Below are 20,528 nucleotides of genomic sequence, written 5' to 3'. Positions count from 1 at the left end.
ACCCCACCTCTTCCACTTCCCTATGTGGTTATGAAGAAGATCCTGGTTCCCAAGCGTTAGAACTTCAATATAATAAGCATTCTAAAAAAATATTTTAAAAAATATATTTAAAAAATACTAAAGTTATTTTACTTACGATTAGTGAGTATGTACTATTTCCAAACTACGTTTCAGGAATCAACTGTTCCCTTGACTAGCGAGATCACTTCATAGTCACGTCAAATTGAATTAAAAACAAGGAAAAACGATATAGGAATAAAATGGTAGAAAAGGAATTCTAAAAACTTGCCCAATCCTGTCAAGAAGGAACCTGATGAAGGGAACAGTTGATTCCTGAAACGTTGTTTGGAATTAGTACATACTCACTAATCGTAAATAAAATAAGTTTAGAATTTCTTAAATATATTTTTTTATATATTTTTTTAGAATGCTTACTGTTCTGTAATTGTGAGTAATTCACACACCCACAAGATATGAGTGAAACGTCAATGTTTTGATTTGAATCATCAGGTTCTCTTTTCCATTACAACTTACTGAAAATTTATGTTAAAACTGTGGATCAACCAGGGATCAAGTGTGGGTCTGTGCCAGTCCGTGCCAACAGACCTACCTAGCCACTTCTTGGCTCCCTATAATTTCCACAATGTATATCTCTATGTAAGTTTGTAATGTTCATCCCAGGTATACTGTAGCTTCTCATTGGTATTGAGGACCCTTGGACACGTGATCACTAATGAACAGTTGAATTAGTTCCATTGATTGCAGGGAGATGGAATCCATGTTAAAGTGTCCAAGAGTATCCAATAGTAATAAGAAGTTGGTTGCAGTATGCATGGAATGAACACTTATAATTTACACAGAGATTTAAATTGTGAAAATTGTAAAGAAGGCCAGAGAATGGATTAGTAGTACAGAAATAGAGCATTAGGGGACACAAAATTTGCATTTTTAGACTTTGACATGCACTCGCAAACAGGTACATGGAAACAGCACAAAAACTCGTACATTACTGACAACTTTTAGTGTGAAAGAAGAGAGTGTACTTTGCGTGGCATATAATTCACTTATCACTGTGACTATTTTCCTTGAAAGATACTGAAAATTAATCCAATATCAGAATATCTGAATGAATGGTGCTTATAGGGAAAGACAGATTAATTGATATTTAGGGGCATGCATATTTCGTTTTTGACGAAAAAACGAAATGTGAAAAAACACATTGTAGTGTTAATTTTTCATGTTTTTAAAAGGTGTGAGATGCATTTTGTGACCATGTTTTGTCACGAAATAATGCGAAATGAACTGCAAAAAGCGAAATTAACTCTTAAACACGAAATTTACTGTTTATATACCGACGCGACACTTTCTGAAGTCTGAAGTATCCTGTGAGTTATGCAATTCACGGAAAATTGATTAATTCTGCTGTAAATATTTGAGAAGCAAAAATAAACCCCTTTACACAGGAATAAACTTAATACTCTGGTAACTTCATAAATGTGCTATTAGAAGGGATAAGGGATAATTTTATTTTGTGTAATAAGTGCAGTTTTTAAATCAAACTTAGGATTATATTCGCAATTTTAAAACCAAAATGTCATTTTATATAGCACTTTTCATGTGATTATTCACCGCTATAACACCGACATTTCATTTTATTTACCGCTTTTGAACCCGAAATCAACTCTGTTTTTGTACCGAAATATTGCTTTTTTAATTACCAAAAATATGTGCCTCTATTGATATTCTATCGGTATTGGCTGTGTATCGGTTTACTGATACTTTTACTGATCCGATATATCTTTAAATATCTTACAATTTTGTGCAATATTATGCAATTTTGTTATAATTTTATGGATATAAACATACAATCTTCATTGTGCATGTTATTTAATGTAAATGTCTTAATATGGAGCTTCTTGTGCATTGCTAAAGCTTGTCTCAATTGGTAGCATACCAGGCACGGTTGGCCCTATAGCGCACAGGATCAGTGAACCCCCAGTAATATACGATAATCACCTCGAGAATGAACAATGAACAATGTCTTTAAATTTTCACATTATTTCGCTAAAAATTCTACACAATAAGTCATGTATTTGTGCCCGTAACACGGCGAACTCTCTTGCTGAGAAGAAGAAACCGCGAATCGGCCGCCCTGATACAGACCCTCAGTTGAACCCCCACAGGACAGCTCGTGCCATTGTGAAAGCTTCGTGCGGGAGCAGAAGCGCTAGGAGGGTATAGGACAAAATACATGGGAGATGAGATTCCAGAACCTATGTCTCTACCCAACGGTCATGCGCAGTTCGTTCTCTCGCAGAAGCCGCGGGACAAGGCTCCTTTCTCGCTGCTTCCTCCCTTCCAGTGTTGCTGTGTGCGGTTCAAGTTTGAAGCGCACACATTACATATTCAATCTTCTCTTGTATCATTTTTGCACCGAACTTCTTGGAATAAATGCAAGATTGTGTCAGAGATGGATGAGTGGAAACAAATAGAAACTGGAATTAGATGCGATGAATTAAAATAAAGGAGATACATTACCAAAATACCTTGTGCATGCATTCAGAGGTTTTTCCTTAAAGGTGGAAACACTTCGGGTTCGCGAAAGAGAAAGAATAGCGCGAAGACGTGACTCGCTGTCGCTCGGTGTCAAAGTCTCAAGTTTTTTAGTTTTTGAAGTGCTTGGATACTTGTTGGAAAGTATTAAGTGATGCTGCGAGTGAAACGAGGGATGGACTTTACCTAGGTTATGTCATTTGATGCAGTGTAGGCGTTGCTGTCCGCGCAGGTAAGAAATGACCGATAGAAATGCACATAATTAACGTAAACAAACTTCCTTGTCCACTGAAAAAAAGCGTGTGCTGGTCGACCAGCCCCAAATTTGAACAAACCTGTCGCGTATAAATGAAAGGGTCTCAGGTTCGATTTCTAGTATGCGCATGCCATTAGTTGCCATTTCCCTTTAACAAATGTAGGACCAGTTCTGATTAGTCAGCATGGACGTCCGGAAGGGGAAAAGGGGGCCGCCCCCCATGGAAATTGAATGTAAACCAAAAATTATATATTACACGCATATAATTTAATTTCAGTCACAGTAACTTTTGGTAATTATTATAAAAGCGTTGCAGTAACTTCAGACTGAAGGAGTGTTTTTTTGCTCCTCGTGGGGAAAAAATATATTACTTGCCCCTACTTGAGGACGTCCATGATATTCCAACAAAACTCAACTTTTTTCATAAAGGCACAATTTATTGTAGTTTCAGCCCTAAATTTATTCGCACACCCCTACAACAAAACCTTATACTCCCAGATAAAAATAATTCTTGACAAAGCTTTTAAACCCTCCCCCATCCTTTTGTTGGGCGAAGGAAGTATATTTTGCGGAAAGTGAATATATGTCACATCACTTCAGTGAATGTATGCACGAGCCGCGCCTGTAGCATACATTTATTAAGGTTGTCAATGAACAAATTGGAATTTTATATCGGATCAGTAGTATACTTGTCATTGTTATTCTTACAAAAGGATTCCTTTTCACAGGAATAAACTTATACTCTGATAACTACATAAATGTACAATTAGAAGGGAAATATTTATTTTGTGTAATAAATGTAGTTTTCAAAATCAAATTTGGGGTTATATTCACCATTTTAACACTGAAATGCTATTTTATATGCCACTTTTGATTCTGAAATGTGCTCAGTTTTTGTACCAAAATCTTCTTCTTCTATTCACCATAAATACGTGGTTCTAGGTATAATCGATTGCTTGATTTGTTGTTTCAAGTCCACTTTACGAACAGAAAGGCTAATCAGGACTGGACCTACAGTTTTAAATTGAATCCGAACCACTATGAGCCTGCACCCAGTATTGAACCCATAGGTATAATCAAGATGGGACAAAATAGCATGTATTCTATTAGTACGGAACAATATAGGCACATTAGTGCACTGGTTAAAATTGTCAATGAATTTAACTGATCCAATATGTCTCTAAAGTAGCCTGTAATTGAGTGTTATTGTTTCAGTGTGTGTGAATTATACTCAAAGTTTCAAAACATTGAATGAGGAAAAAAATGACCAGAAGGCACTGTGGCCTTAGAGAATCAGCCATGACATGAAACTTCACATCCCATCTGTTTTATAAAGAGGCACAATACATTCTGGCATTAGTCTATTGAAATAATAAACCATATGATCATTTCCTTTAACAATCATGATATGATGAAAGACATGTATCTACCTGTCAAATGGTTATTTTAGTTAGGTACAGTTATTACCTTAGGTTAACCATGGTAGAGTGGTTAGCAAAATGTGCTATGAGAACTAACATAATCAAAAATAACCTTTCAACAGGTTGAAACATGTCTCGCATAGTATCATGATTGTAAATGGAAATGACAATGATGTGATTTAGTATTTTCATAACATTGGGAAACATTGTGGTTATTTTCTTCAAAAACCAAACAAAAATTTTGCATTACGAAAATTTCTTAATGTGCCAGAATATGTTGTGGCTCTTTAAAACCAGCCAGGACTGTCATGGCTGATTCTCTGAAGTCTTGACATGTTCTTTTCCTTTTCTTAGCTCATTCAATGTTTTAAACTTTTGAGTCCATGAAATGTAAATTTTTGTAATTACTTTAATTAAATGGATGCAGCATTTCTCTTTGCACTTCTGGTCTAATACAGGTAGGACAAACAATGTAGAATTGTTATCAATGGCATATTCTCTCATGTTACCTGGTTTACCAGCAGTAAATCAACTCTTTTCACATACTATATAGAAATTGCCATCCTGCACCATGGCCATGCAGTCTCAGGTGCAAGCTTTTGGTTCCAGTTACGGGACGGGTGCAGGTTCGAGTCTCCTGGGGGAAGCATATCAACTTTCCTGAGATTTCGGCCTGTGTATGGGACCGATGGCCCCCACCATCATGAGGAAATTGAGGAGCCACAAATGAGTAGCATAACCCGGTCATAGAAAACCTACAATGACGACTAGGGGTTTGTCGTGCTGACCACATGTAACCCCATAACTGGTAGGATGATCTTGGTGGGAGTGAGGTCGGCAGACAGTAGGTGGGCAATGGCCCTCAAGGACTGTTATGTCATGGGTTATTGTTAAGACTTCTGTTTTGGTTTTACTTGCATGCCTGTATTGGTGTCTTATTTCTATTATATCTAATTAATATATAAAAAATATATACAATAAATAAGAATTATTGCGGTAAACCAGGTCAAGTTTTCAGAATACACCACTGATTGTTATTATCTGTAAAAACAAGTGGATTAATGTCCAGCAGATAGCTGGTCAATATACTGCAATACTGCCTGTAAGCTTGTTCAGACAGCCACTCCAAATATATACAAGCACCAAGTGACAGCAATTAATGTGTAATGTCTCCAAAACTACAAATGATATTTTAATTGTGTCTCTTGTGTTCATTTTTATACATAAGAATGTATGATCGAATCACAATGCAATACTAGCATTGGTTATTTGTCAAAAGCTGGTTTTATTTTATAGTTGATATCAATTTTAAGGCAAGAGATTTTCAAATGAATGGAAATGTTTTTTTTTACAAAATCATAGAATGGTAGGATGAGAAATATTCAACGTAGAGAGTTGAAGTTTGCCTTACTTTGGATGAGGGCTGCCATGCGAAGTGCAATATTGATATTTCATTTCTACTATACAAACATAATTGGAAGATACAGGAAATCACTTGTTAGGAAGACCCCACAGCCTAACACATTAAACCAAAATGAAAAGAAAAATTCCAAAATGCAACACTGCTATGCACCTACAAGCATGCAAATTATAGTTGAAAAATGTCACGTAGTTTATCATGCAATAGCAAAAAAGGTATTCCTAGGTAGACTATTGTTCTAGGAATGGGTTATGTAACCTAGTTACCTAAATTTAAGTACAACAAAAGATTACTCTTACAGAAAACATAATTTAAATTTTTTTTAAAAAAATGCAGATACAAAAAAACTAAAATTTCCCACCCAAAAAACTTGTTTCTTTTAAATATTTACAAAACCCTCTTTAATCCCCATTTAGTACACGGAAAAAAAAAAAGTTTGTGACAGTAGGACACACATCTAGACATAGTACCTACAATAAAACAATGTTTACCTAATTTACTGCTAGAATAGGGTACTTTTCCATTAGTATTTTTGGATAATACAATACTGTTCTTTTATTATGAACTATTTCAATTTTTTTTCACTTTAGTTTATTGCAGAAGCCACAAAATCTCACGAAAGTTAAATCTTGGTGTAAAATATAAATACTGGCATAAAGCCGGTTCTGCAACAAAAAATGGTGCTCAGTAGGGCTCACAGTGTTGCTAACTTGTAGCTTTTTACGATGAATATTTTACAGTGTAGCCAACTCATAGCCTTTTACGATGTACATCTAACAGTATTGCTAGCTTATTGTAGCATTTTACGCTGTTTCGAAAATGAGGCTTGGTATAGCAGTGTTACCAACTCATGTTACTCTTTCACACCCTAATCTCAACTAACATCGTACTCTCTTAAAACCTAATCTAACCTAAATGGATGATACCTTACCTCACTGTGATGTGGCTAACTTCTCGGATATTTAGCAACATTGGCAACTTATTGTCATGCTATTTCAACTCGCGTGCATAAGAAATAACCATGCCTATGAATGTGTTTGGGTTCAGGAAGCAAGTTATCATGGAAGCCCCGAATCAAACTGCATTGTCATCAACAAACCCATAATTTCGACAATTGGACCAAACACCTCCCTTTTGAACTTAAAAACACCAAACTTGGACACCAAGACAATGCTAATGCAGAAACTCGAACTCTCTACAACCAACGGTTTCCGAGATAAAACCCACTTCCTGTTGCCATTTTGGATTTTCGGGTATAGGTTGTATTGAGACTTTTACTCATATCCGAGTACATATTATAAATTCGCAAACAGATTTTGGCTAAGTCTTATCGCTTAGGCTGTACACCCACTTTTGTAGAGTAGTGGCATAAAGCTGATTGACCTACCGAAAATGGTTCTCAGAGGTGCTTGCAGTGTTGACAACTTATAGCCGTTTACGATGTATGTTAACCTCATTGGCAGTGTTGCCAACTCAGCGTAGCCTTTCACGATGTATATTTTAAAAAGCTATGCCCTTTTAGGATGTATGTTAACCTCACTGGCAGTGATGCCAACTTATAGCCGTTTACGATGTATATTTTCGTGGCTCACAGCTATTTACGATGTGTTAACCCGACTGGCAATGTTGAAAACTCGTAGCCAATTATGATGTATATTTTGAGGGCACACAGCTGTTTACGGAGTAGTTAACCTCACTGGTAGTGTTGCCAACTTGTAGCTGTTTACGAATCAGTGTTTTGGCGAGTTATGTACTGTTTTATACCCTAATCTAAACTAACATCAATCATACTCTATTATGACTCTATCTAACCTAAAGGGATAGCATCTTCCTTCTTTACGACTTGAACTACATTACCCTGGCAACCTGACTGCTCACGTTACCCTAGCAACCGAATCAGTGTGTTGTTGTTGCCTACGACCCAATCTAACGTAAAATGGATGGCATCTAACCTTATCACTATGTGGCTTGTCTCTAACTTCTCGGATGTTTAGCAGTTGACGAAAATCTGCATGCACCACCAACCACATCGTTGCTAACTTACTGTCATAGTGTTTCAACTTGCGTTCATAAAAATAACCATGCCTATGAACTTGTTCAGGTTCAGGAAGTAAACTGTCATGTAAGCACCGAGTCAGGCTGCATCGCCAAGCTTCAACCTGTTGCCGTCCATGTTGTCCAAACTAAGTGGCCTGTTAATCATTCACCTCAACAGCATTTGCACGAAATATGATGACAACGTCGGCAAAACATTCTAAGTCTTCAACAACAACTTGAATTTTTACAAAATTCCGATCAGTGGCAAACTTCAGATAATTGGGAATCCGAAGAATGTGGGTGAAGTGAAGTTTTCCTTTGGCAAGAATATTTATCGCATCAAGCACTATAGGATGGACAGCGCCACCACGTACAATGTGTCTACCGACGATTGCCTGTATGTCGAGCTTCTGGGTGATTACGACAAACTCAACCCTCTCTTCATCGAGTTGCGAATCACCTACCCTATAATAAATAAGCATAGTAGCAATGCTTAACGACATCTTCGGGCACACAAAATGCGGTGACCACGGCGATGAGCTTCTCATGCTCGACGTCATGGTCAAAAAGTAGTGGAGCGATCTGCAGAGTTGGTTGTGTATATAAAAACTAGTCTTGAAAATGGACATGAATATAATATCAAATTCATTGCATAACTTAAAAACATTGATAAAAAGGACATTTATTGCACTGCACTTTCTAGCAAAGGTATTATTGTTTGTAAATGTAGAATGCAAAAAGCTCAGTACCTGGCCCCTCAAGAGATTCGAATCCTGTTAGGTTAAACAGCATAAAAATTTCATCATGGACAGCAAGCAAGAGACACTTTGTGTGTACGTCACAAAGGCATTGTCATACGGACTGACTATTATTATTATTTTTTAAACAGATCTAGTAATGTGCTATCTTGCAAGTCTCTCAAGTTTGATATCTTGTGAAGGAATGTGATGCCACTATAAACTGTAAACAAAATATGCAGTCCCTGGCATAAGATGGATGAGGTTTGTGTATTTTTTTCTAAACTGCATGCTATGTATAAAATAACATACCCCTAAAAAATCTACAGCCTAAGCGGTAAGACTTAGCCAAAATCTGTTTGCGAATTTATATTATATACTCGGATATGAGTAAAAGTCTCAATACAACCTATGCTCAAAAATCCAAAATGACGACAGGAAGTGGGTCTATCTCGGAAACCGTTGGTTGGAGAGAGTTCGAGTTTTCTGCATTAGCATTGTCTTGGTGTCCAAGTTTGGTGTTTCTAAGTTCAAAAGGGAGGTGTTTGGTCCAATTGTCGAAATTATGGGTTTGTTGATGACAATGCAGTTTGACTCGGGGCCTCCATGATAGCCTGCTTCCTGAACCCAAACAGATTCATAGGCATGGTTATTTGAAATAGCATGACAATAAGTTGCCAATGTTGCAAATAGGGATTTTCACCAAATGCTAAATATCCGAGAAGTTAGACACATCACAGTAAGGTAAGGTACCATCCATTTAGGTTAGATTAGGTTGTAATAGAGTACGATGTTAGTTGAGATTTGGGTGTGAAAGAGTAACATGAGTAGGTAACATTGCGAGCCTCACCAAGCCCCATTTTCGAAACAGCGTAAAATGCTACAATAAGCTAGCAATACTGTTAAAATGTACATCGTAAAAGGCTATGAGTTGGCTACACTGTAAAATATTCATCGTAAAAAGCTACAAGTTAGCAACACTGCGAGCCCCACTGAGCCCCATTTTCGGTTGCAGAACCGGCTTTATGCCACTACTAATATAAAATTTATTCTTCTATTTTACCTTCTGATTGTGTTTCTGGGAAAGGAATAAATAAGATTCTCCTCCCACAAGAGTGCAATTATTTGGGTGTCTATGTTGAAGAGCTTTCCTTCTTCCACTTTTTTTCAACATTGTACATTTGAAAACTGCATGCCTGAAACCCACCCATCCCCAGAGGCTTCCAAGCAGAAGAGGCTAGTCACTAAAGAATGTTCCATATTTTACTTTTGTCTTTAAGTGTTATGTCAGTGCTACCAAAGTATTGTTGCTTTTACAAGTGTTAGAACCACATGCAAGAGTAGAAGCAGTTAATAATGTGATTTCAAAGCAATTTTTCTGCGACAAATAAATTCCCAATAATTTTTCATGTTTTCCAGGTATTCCAAAATTAAATGAAAAAAATATTCTTAACTGTATGAAAAAATTCCTCATCAATATAATTGAAGGGCTCGGGTGTAAAACATAGTAAGTAACATTTTGGTTATTTTTGAGTTACAAAGTAAAATGTGCCATCCTTCAATTTTCGAGTGAAATTGCCATGTCATGCATTTTGCATTGGACTAAGTGAAGCCTTCTGAAATTGGTAAACACAACAAGAAAACAATTTTTCTACAGTATAGTTTCTAATAACCTTTTTTCTTAATGAAGTAAGAAATCAACAAAATGTCATTTATCATGTTTTACACTCGAGCCCTTCAATTAATAGTGGACATTTTCCCAATTACAGTAAAATCAAATTTATACGTTTTGCGATGTATGTTTCTCTCATTAGTATGTCTTTTTCTGGCAGTCCCTGCCAATTCCCCTAAGGTTGTGTACTATGATATTTCAGTTATATTATTTTCGGATGTACGATTTTTCCAGATTTCATTCAACAAGTTTAAAAGTAGAAGACTTCAGTTATACATTTTTAACAACTACTTGTTTGAAAGAATTTGGAGTTCAAGATTTCTGTGAACATAACATGTGCCACCCCTTCCCATGCATGTTTTCTTATGAATTGTAATCATGCAAGGAGACTCTGAACTTGGAATTCTATTTTTGTTCCTTGCATGGGAGAGAAGGGAAGGGGCAATGTACCCATTAACCAGCTTGTAAATGCTAAATAATCCTGTTTTTGTTCTTTGCATAACGTTGGGCAAGTCCTATCTTCCTGAAGCAGATCGGAAACAGAAAACTTTCAAGTTGTCCAAGACTCCTCTCCCAGACTGTCAAGGACAATACAAGACCAAAGGCTACGGGGATTCCTACTTGGTAGGGGATGCAAGAAGTGTATTTTTCCCCTTCCTGTTCATCAAGGGAGGTGTGCCAATGTATTAAGTGGGAAATGAGAGTTATGGCAAATGTAAGATAGAGATAAAAATCCTAATGTTTATCATGGTCCTTTGTCGAGACGTGAATGGCTGAATGTATTGAACGAGAAAATCTTGCTTTCACCCCTCTCCTTCTCTTCTACTCCTTATTCCTCATGATTTTGTGTATTTACATTAATGATTTAGGGCAGATAAGTGCAATAGAGCAAACTTTGGTGCATATCGAATTTACACGTAAATACCATGCACTTATTTCCAAAATTTTTTACCCAAAAAGCTGTGATGCATGTATTAGAGGAAATAATTCTGACAATTAACATGAAACCTTGGGTGATTTTCACTAAGTCACTGCAAATAACATGCATATATTCAAGAGACATAAATACATGCATTTGTCAATGTTCGCAGCAAAATATCGTGAACAACTTCATTAAAAATTTCTTCTGTGGTATTCTATTGGAATGTTTTGCATCACCGAACAATGCCTGTCCTCTCTGGTGGAGATCGAGTGTGCACCTCCCTTCACATGGGATTCAAATCATTGTTGTTGTTGTTTAGTTTTTCAATAGAAATAATGAAAAATAACTTCCTCAAAAATTGTTTCCGATTGTCACGAACAGATGTTAGTGATTCCTGGTCACCGTGTACAGGCATAAATGCAAATTATGCCCATGGGTTTTTCAATGTTTGCAGGAAAACATTATAAACAACTTCCTTAAAAATTGCATCTATGACGTAAAATATTTACTGTCAGGTGTTTCTACTTTCTTTTTTATATTCTTGGGTGTGCATATTAGGTTAGGCAGCCAGATTGGATTTCTTTAGCATTAATAATTTAAAACAAAAAAATAAGTAAAATTACTGTTTCTCATTATTTTCCTCCTTTACTTGGAACAGTTTGTGAAAACCTAGAAAACCTACATCATTGTGGTGGTGATTGAGTGGACATGAAGTTTCACTGAAGGGGAAGTTAATCATCATAATTTTCGCATATTCACTTCACCTCGAAGTTTTTGAAGTTACTGTGCTAGCATCTCCGTTTATTTCTGTAAGCGTGCTGCTCTTTTGGCATTAAATAAGAAAATTCTTGGTCAACCACACAACTCTAGGTCTGTATTTCCAGTTTATCAATGTTGCCAACTGAAGAATAAAATTCAGCATTGCAATCTAACATTAAGTCAAGAAATTCCCCCACACCTTCAAGCCTTTCTTAACCATTATGATGCCTTGGTGAAATTCCACTGTTTTGCCCATTTGCAGTATTAAAAATGTAACGTTTTCAGGTTTCATAAGGCAACGTTAGTTCTCCTCCATGGTCGTGCAATCTAAGACACTGTGCTTTGGGCTCTGACTGCAGGATGGCATGTGTTCGAGTCCACCTGGGTTCAGTCTCTGGGTTTTCGGCCTGTCTATAGGAATGGTTGCAACCCACTATCATGAGGAAATTGGGGAGCTACGAGTGAGTAGCGTAACCTGGTTCCGGATATCTCCTATAACGGCTGGGGGTTCAACGTGCTGATTTCACGTCAACCCATTACCAGTTGAAGATCTCCACACCTCCTAGGTAGGATTGTGGGAGGGAGATAGGCCGAGGCCCATACAGGCTGTAGAACTGCAGGTTATTGTATTATTATTATTATCATTATTATTATTATAAGGCAATGTTAGATCAAAAATAGAAATATTCGTGAGGGAAGGGGATCCCTCACTGACGGATGTGTTTAAACCACTTAAATTATTCTACTATTATAGGGCTAGTAAAATATTACTTAATATTCCCAACATTTCCAGGTTTTGTAGAATAGTGGAAATCCTGTAAAGGAAAAGTCAATGTTAGTGACTACAGCCGCATGCAAAAGTTAGAAAAGCTCTACCTCAGAATTCCCTACACCTTCAGAAGAGTTAGAGTCAACCACATCAACAGTTTCATCATCCCCCATCAATTTTACATCATGAAAATCTGAAGTGCATAAAATTTCAATACTATCTGAAAGCCCAACCACATTCACTTTTGTTGCATTTTTTTCCTGGCCACCATCATCTTTGCTACTCTTTTCTGGGTTAGCATTCTCATTTTCTTCCACTTGGTTTGCATCATCCTTCTTCAATGGAAGGAATGTTATTCCATCTTCCAGGTACTCCTCGTTTTCCACTAGCTTGCTGAGAATGCTGTAACTGTTCTGGTTGATTTCTTTTCTATTTTCTCCTTCATCGTTCAAAATGGCACTGTCAGGTGATTCTTTGTCACTTTGCTGTTCAACTGTTTCATTGTTTACTTTATTGCTGTCCACAGTTTGATGAATGTCTTCTCTTGTTAGAGACAATGCTCTATCACATGTATTATCACTTTCATTTGACACAACTTCATCACCTATCAATGGATCATTTATACTTGTCTCGATGCTTTCATCATTTTGTTTTATCTGGAATTAAGAAATGAGAAACACGGTTATTAATAGAAGAGCAACAGGAATGATGAATTACAATATGAATATTTCTTCCTTATTTCAAAAACATAGAAAACATTGTGCAACGAATGATTATTTATTGTAATATGGAAAGTCATATTTTCTCCTTGATCGTCCAAAAAAAGGTACTGAGAGAGAGGGAAGAAGTCCTGATCTTTAAAAAACAATGAATAAAATATAACTCGAGGTATGAATATTCCATTTTTGACAGAAACTCGAAATGCAAAATAACATGCTGTAATATTAATTTTTCATGTTTTGATAGGTGTGAGGTGAGCATATTTTGTCACAGAATGATGCAAAATGTGAAATAAACTGTTAAACACGAAATTTAGAGTTTAATTACTGACACAAGACTTTCTTATATTTGAATTATCCTGCGAGTTGTGCAATTTGCGGAAAATTGATGGATTCTGCTGTACATACAGGGTAGAACATATTGTATCTACCAATATAAGTTGGCAACCCCATCAGAATGCAGGTGCGCATGCCGAGAAGTTTCCCATGCTTAGGCAGATGCAAGTCTGGCAATCAGTCTGCCATGGAACGTTCGCCGGTTCAGACACAAATCGTGGCAGTGGATGGGTTCATCCGAACAGGTTCCAATCTGGAGATGAAGCGAGCACTGCACTGAGAAGCATCAGGACACCACAGGATATGCCTGCTCCACCCTTTGGACTTTGGTTTCTGCATGCTGCCATTGGCTCTTTATTGTCTTACCCATCGTATTATGTTGTGGTGCTCTGGCACAGGTTCATGGACACCCTCATTAAAAAGTTGTAGCAGTGCCTGCTGCATCTCCTGAATGGAACCCGTTCTGATGAATCCTTTCACTGCCACATTGATTAAACATAAAGAAAAATGGGAAAGAGATGATACTAACATGATTTAGATATCGTAAATTTAGACCACCAACAACAGGTTTGTCAGTTCACATCACTCTAGAAAAGCATGATTAGAGAGAAAAGATTTTTTAAAAAAAAAGTTAATGAGAGGCAGATTTAAAAAGTGTGGGAGGTTTCATTCATTTGAATAAAATAAATACAGATGGAAATACAGATTCAATATGAAGTTCTCTTTATAATAAGTAATGAAAGCCAGCACTCTGAAATTTACTCCAAACAAAAGGTCAAGAAACTTTACAGAAAAGGAAGAGATTCTGAATTACCTGATGACATTTAGAACAAGATTCTTGATAGCTGGGAGCATGTGTTCTCATACAATGTTACATCAAAAAATAAGTTTACTTGCTTCAAACAACCGTCAATTAAAAGAAAAATCGTATTTATATTTATCACAAGTGGATTTGTAGTTAAAATTTCATATGCATTACTTGACCCACTTGTATATGTATTGAAATACATAAAGTAAAATTGTAACCTCTAAATTGGCTATTAATCTGCTCGTAAAGAGCATTACACCTGGCAATTGCAACTATGAGATTATGATTTTGAACTTTACCTGTAAATTTGCTAAAGCCTTGCTCAGCTTTTGTGGATCTACTGGCTGAGAACAATTACTTTCAGAAGCATCAGTCTTGAATATATTAGATGCTATGTTTGGCCTATTATCCTCAGAAAAATTAAAATTTTCTGTAATAAAGATAAACAGTTGATGTAACATTTGACATGAAAAAAAAATACAATTATTTGCTCAATAAATTAACAACGGATACAACTTATTCATTAACATCAGTATTTATTTTCTCAGATAATTACTAAGCATATTGTAATTTCCTTGCACTTTTTTTTTAATAATTGTGACATTTTCTTTATTATTTCAAACTACAGCACAGTGGAATCTCAATTATATATTTTTCAGGTTTTTCAGGAGACCATAGTAACATATCCAATATCCTTGACTTTTTTACGCCCTTTTGTTAACTTTATTTTTTTGTTTCCCTTAACCTTTTTTTTATTCCACCTCTACTTAGGAAATTACCAATTAAGAAAATAAATATTTATTTAATGAAAAAAATCCTACCAAAAGACCAGTTAATCAAAAAACTGTATTTAACAAGAGTATTAGACTTGCTTTAACTATTAATGTATCCTGGACTGCATTTGGCAGATTAGTGAGACTCTGGACTCAAAGCCAGTATAATCTTATGTGGGTCTCATGTTATTGTCTCTATATATTTGTGATTTGTGATTCATCATCCATCATCCATCTTACATTACCACCATTCATCCTCATCTTTGCGATTAGCTAAAGGGGAAGAAAAGTGAAGTAAATGAAACTAAATCAATCATTGTGATAGCTAAAGTTCTTGACCACAAGTATAATTTCATGACTTTTTATTGACTTCTTGTTGATTTCTTTACTTTTTCTTAACTTTTATGACTTTCTTGACTGGTAGATACCCTGTATTAGGATTGTGCCGATAACAGTTTAAACTGATACAAATACCACTGTAGACACTCACAGATTCCTGCTAATACTGATACTTGAAAAATGGTAACAATCTGCTAATACTGATACTTGAAAAATGGTAACAATCAGAAATAATTCAGAACATTTATAAATTTTAATACAGAATACATTGAAACTATACCATAAAAATCTACCATTTTTATTCATAATTTCATGCAAGACAATTATTTAATCTCAAATACATTTCTCCCCACAATGTTTTTGCAAAAATTATAAAAATTAGTTTGGCATAATTCTTAGGACATTTTGCCTATGCTTAAGTTCCATGTGCCATTTTTGAAGACTCAGTAAGGCACTCTGAACTCAAGAAATGAATCGACCATTACTGGTGATGAAATTCCAGCCAAAATGTATCTGTATTTAATCAGCCCTATTTTTTAAAATACAGAATACAACTATAAAGTTGTAATTAACAAAACTTATATCCTAGTTTTGCAAAATAATTTTCACACAGGATCTTTATCTGCACAATAAAGTCATCACTCATACATTAATTAAGAAGGCAAAAAGGTGTGAACATGTCATTGTAGTCCCCTGGTAAAATAAAAATAATCACTGCATCCCCATAATTAATGATCAGCATCACTTACCTGTTCTGTTTGTTGCAGTTGCTGATCTTGAGAGAGCAAAACTCATCTTCGCAGAAAGGGGAATGTTTGCAACGTTTGGCTGAGAGGATGATAGGAGGAAGTAAAAGCTTGAGCGAACGTGGCTGATGTAAGTTGCACTTGCATGGTGCAGCAAGAGAAGGAAATCTGCTATTGCCACTATATGCGAGAATTCCGGAGGTGCCCCCATCAAAGACTGGATCAACTCCACCAATGAATAGCAAACTGAAGAATGGAGCTGAACTGTCTCCTCGTACAGAAACCTTTCCTGTGATAGAGAAAGAGGATTTCAATTACTACACACATTACACTACAATTTTAAGTATTACTTAAATTAGGCACACACAGGAGATGTCCTACATAGCTTTTTCAGCGAACAATGCAGGCTCGATCAGGTCTCGAACATGGGTCTATGGCATACTGTGCCATTGCTTTACCACTGAGCTACCAAGCCGGCCTGGTTTCGCCTGATTTTTCGCTGTTGTTGCTTTACCTGTGTGGAATAGTCTCTGCTAGTGCTACTGCAACAGGATCTGTTGCCTTTGAAACACTGTAGACTTCGATGTTGACTGGTTCCTCCCAGCGTAAAGATGTTAATTCATTACACACAGGAGATGTACTATGTAGATTTTTCATGTATGGTCGACCATGACCCGGGCATACATGACATGCAGGATGGAATGCCAGTCCTGGTTGAGCCTGCATTTCTCGCTAAAAAATCTATCAAGCCTGCATTTCTTGCTAAAAAATCTATGGTAGAGCAATGGCATGGATTCGAGTCCTGGTCAAAATTGCATTTTTCGCTGAAAATCTACGTAGTCTTAAGTATTTGTTTATAAGTAGTTTAACTCAGGGTGTTTTCATCTCAAATTGTACAGGTGCTGTCAACTGACCATCACGGATTTTGCTGAAAAAAATATATGTTAAAGGACCACATGATAGATGTCCAAAAATAAAATATTTTTCTTTTCTGTAGTCAGTGTTACAAGCTCACGAAGACACTATTTGATAAAACATTTTATGCAAGGGAAATAATGCAATATTCAAACCACTATAAATCAAAAACAAAAAATGGTAGAGACTTAAGGTTTCCTTTATTTGAAAGCTTCTTCAAAGTACTTTCAAAACCTTATTAAGGAATATATTTATGAAACACTCTTCAACTCTAAAATTAAGAATCACAATACCAAAATTTGAAATTTTTTCAGTTTTTTTTTTTTTTTACAGTGAAGAACAACAGGGCATGAGTTTTGCTGTGATAATAGAATATGGAAGCTAGACTAACTATTTGCAATGCCACTTCTGCACTAACTTCTAACATTATGTACAATTCTCTGTAAAAAATGAAAAAAATGCATTTTGACCTTTTTTCAGAAATCATTTTCTCAAAAACACCCATCTCAAAATTTCTGAAAATTGTACAATATAGTCTTTGGTTACTGTACTTGCAGCAGGGGCAATCAGAGCAGGCCTTGCAATATTTTTGTGTGTAACTGAGGAGAATTGTTTTTTTTAAAATGTCATATATTTTTGTAAAATATGTTACACTGGCAACAACGTGTCTGACTGCTGCTTGTCAGGAAACCTGTAGATCATCAAATACATTAGTAGTAACATTTTGTGTGTACATGCACGCTCGCTTGCACACGCGTGTGTGTAGTGGTGAGGAACTACTTAAAATAGGGTCATTCCACACCATTTCAAACAACCCATGTTGCATCATAATTTTTAAAAATATTGAATAACTTAATAACTTATTTCTATATCCTTCAAGTGTTTAAAATCGACATTTCAGGCTTGCGTGTAGATATGTCGGCCATTTTTGATTTGTCACATGCAGTGTATATTTTACCAATATCCGACGTTTATGAAAATCGCTATAACTTCTGTTGTATAATTCCATATGTAAAGATACAAATTTCACTTTCTTCAGAAATAAAGGCTCTTTATGTTGATTTCTTTTATGCTAAAAAATCGTTATCTACATTTAGTTCAACTCTGAAAGATAACAGAATACTGCTGCTCTGTGGCTGCAATACATTAGGATGCTCGATATTCTTCAGAATTTCATTAAAGCAGAGCCCATTGGGAAGTGGAGTTTACATCTTCATTGATTGATTGATTGATTTAGTTTAATTTACTTCGCGTTTTGTGCCTCTTGGCTAATTTGCGAAGATGGGGATGAGTGATGAAATAATGAAATTGATGAATGGACATTCACAAACAACCAAGCCCGAGCAGGATTCAAACCCGGGACCCTTGGCGTCGCAGCGCAATGTGCTAACCACTCGGCCACAGGGTCCAGCAGTTTACATCTTGAATCAATATGCTCTCCTTTTGCTGCATCAGTGGCAACACCTGTGCTACAAGTGCAAATCTATATGAGGAAATTATGAAATTTAACATGTTATCACCAGGTATCTACGAAAACATCTGCAATGGACTCTGAGGCAATGTTACTGGTTTAGAACAGTATTTTACCGTATCATACTAGTTCAGTGTATTGACAGTGTCGGTGATTAGGCGAGCTTCTTCCACCCATCCCCCCTGTGACGAAAAATCACGAGAAAAACTATAAAAAAATAGTTTTGCGATCTTTTAGTCACAATTTCAGCGCTACGCCACTGTCCTTACTTTTGCTCAGTGATCATCATTTGTTTGCTTGTGTTTCCCATTTGCTCCACTAGAAGGCAGCAATTGCATGCCTTTACTTCGCTTGAGTGGTTGTAAAAACACTAGACAAAAAGATGCTGCGAGAGTACGGAGAAACTTGCCCACTCAAGTAACTCGGGAGTAAGCCGCGTGCATAACATGTTGCTCCAGTGACCTAGTTCTCGGCCGAGGCCTGCCACATGGTCAAACATTGCGTATGCTGACAAAAAACGGGATTGTACGTGTGCATGCTTGGATGATATGTTTGTATAGTGGAGTGATTAAGTTACTTGTCGTAATGATAGTTTAACAATGGTGCTTGAACAGTTCACACATTAGTTTCCTTTCGTTTTTTGTAACTTGTAACGTGAAAATCATTATATTCATAACCTGCAGCTTAAGAAATTCTGCTCTTTTCATTTGTATAACTAACGATTTTGCAATTTCCCATCATGCAGTTGCAGTGTTGCCATGTTGGCTATAAAATCTTGAAGATATTTCCTATCGAATGAGTATTTGCTTGCACATTTCTATCAATTTGTTCGAAAGTTATACCATGTTCTTTTTGTTTACCTGAAGCCCGGACAGCCTGTATTACTTTCTCCCCCAAAATCATAAGAAATGGAACACGTAAATTTAGGGAAACAAATGACTCTGCATTAAACTACATACCTCCTCAACCCCTCACTCTAAAGACACGAAACAAAAACCATTCTTTAGAGCAAATCATGATCTATGAATTTCATCTTGTGACTATAATTCGTAAATTACATTGTTTTTTACATATTTGCTGTTTTTGTGTCGAAAACCAACTTTTATGCTAATTATAAAAATTAAAGAAAAATATTTGAATCTTTCTAATTTAATTAAACTTTATATAAATATATAATTTAGCAAATTATCTGCTCTTTCATTTTGTTTATCTTAACTTTTTGTGTACAATGCACCGTTTTCAAGATATTATATATTTTTTAAATTTTTAAGGTTAATTCTTGCCGCCATTTTCCAAGATGGCGGATTTTCCCTAAACATTTGGATGGTGGATATTTAGCGTATTATTCACTATACCATTCCGCACAATCTGGGACAAAAAACATTTGTGTTGCAATTATTTCAGGGTTAAGCCATTTTTTCCGTTCATTTCCTCTACTACAAGGTTCACAATAGTTAAGACTAGAATTATTTCTATTTTCCTATTTCTGTCATCTTGCAACAATTTTAGCTAATCACAACAATGAGAAATTAGGTAAAATCCATGAAGTGATACTTGCAAAGAAATATCCAGGACAAGACCAGGGTTTCAAGCTGAAATCTTCATTGATGCGGCAACTTACAGGATCCCATTTTCAATACATAATTTTGCACACATTATTTCTTTGTTATTGTAAAAAGCATATATTACTTTAATAGGAAATTAAACTTATTTCAACATTCATTTCCAGTGTTCTAAACCGCTTTATCAGCCTGCTGTGCAACTTGTAAAAATCATGATACACTCAAAAATGATTTTTCAAAACACTATTTCTGTATTGTTTATTGATTTGGTTTATTTCACTTTGCTTTTCTTCCACTTTTGGCAAATCACGAA

At 36.0% G+C, this 20,528-nt stretch overlaps 1 protein-coding gene across 3 annotated transcripts in view; it reads right to left on the bottom strand.

Moving 5' to 3' along the window:
• The window catches only part of mv (lysosomal-trafficking regulator mauve), a 488,369-nt gene that overhangs the window by 132,334 nt on the left and 335,507 nt on the right, over positions 1-20,528 (bottom strand). The window contains exons 19-21 of one of the 3 annotated variants that reach the window (XM_083122737.1): positions 16,271-16,556; positions 14,709-14,839; positions 12,654-13,202 (exon numbers count right to left, since the gene is read on the bottom strand). In XM_083122737.1, the coding sequence (XP_082978863.1) occupies positions 12,654-13,202; positions 14,709-14,839; positions 16,271-16,556 (966 nt within the window). The remainder of the gene's footprint in view (positions 1-12,653; positions 13,203-14,708; positions 14,840-16,270; positions 16,557-20,528) is intronic. The other 2 variants (XM_083122738.1, XM_083122739.1) reach the window with 2 other exon arrangements.

This window comes from Lepisma saccharinum, chromosome 5 (assembly GCF_977018435.1).
Source record: "Lepisma saccharinum chromosome 5, izLepSacc3.1, whole genome shotgun sequence".
Lineage (NCBI taxonomy): Eukaryota > Metazoa > Arthropoda > Insecta > Zygentoma > Lepismatidae > Lepisma > Lepisma saccharinum.
Note: the sequence above shows the minus strand (reverse complement) of the source record. Positions and strands in the feature narration are given on the sequence as shown.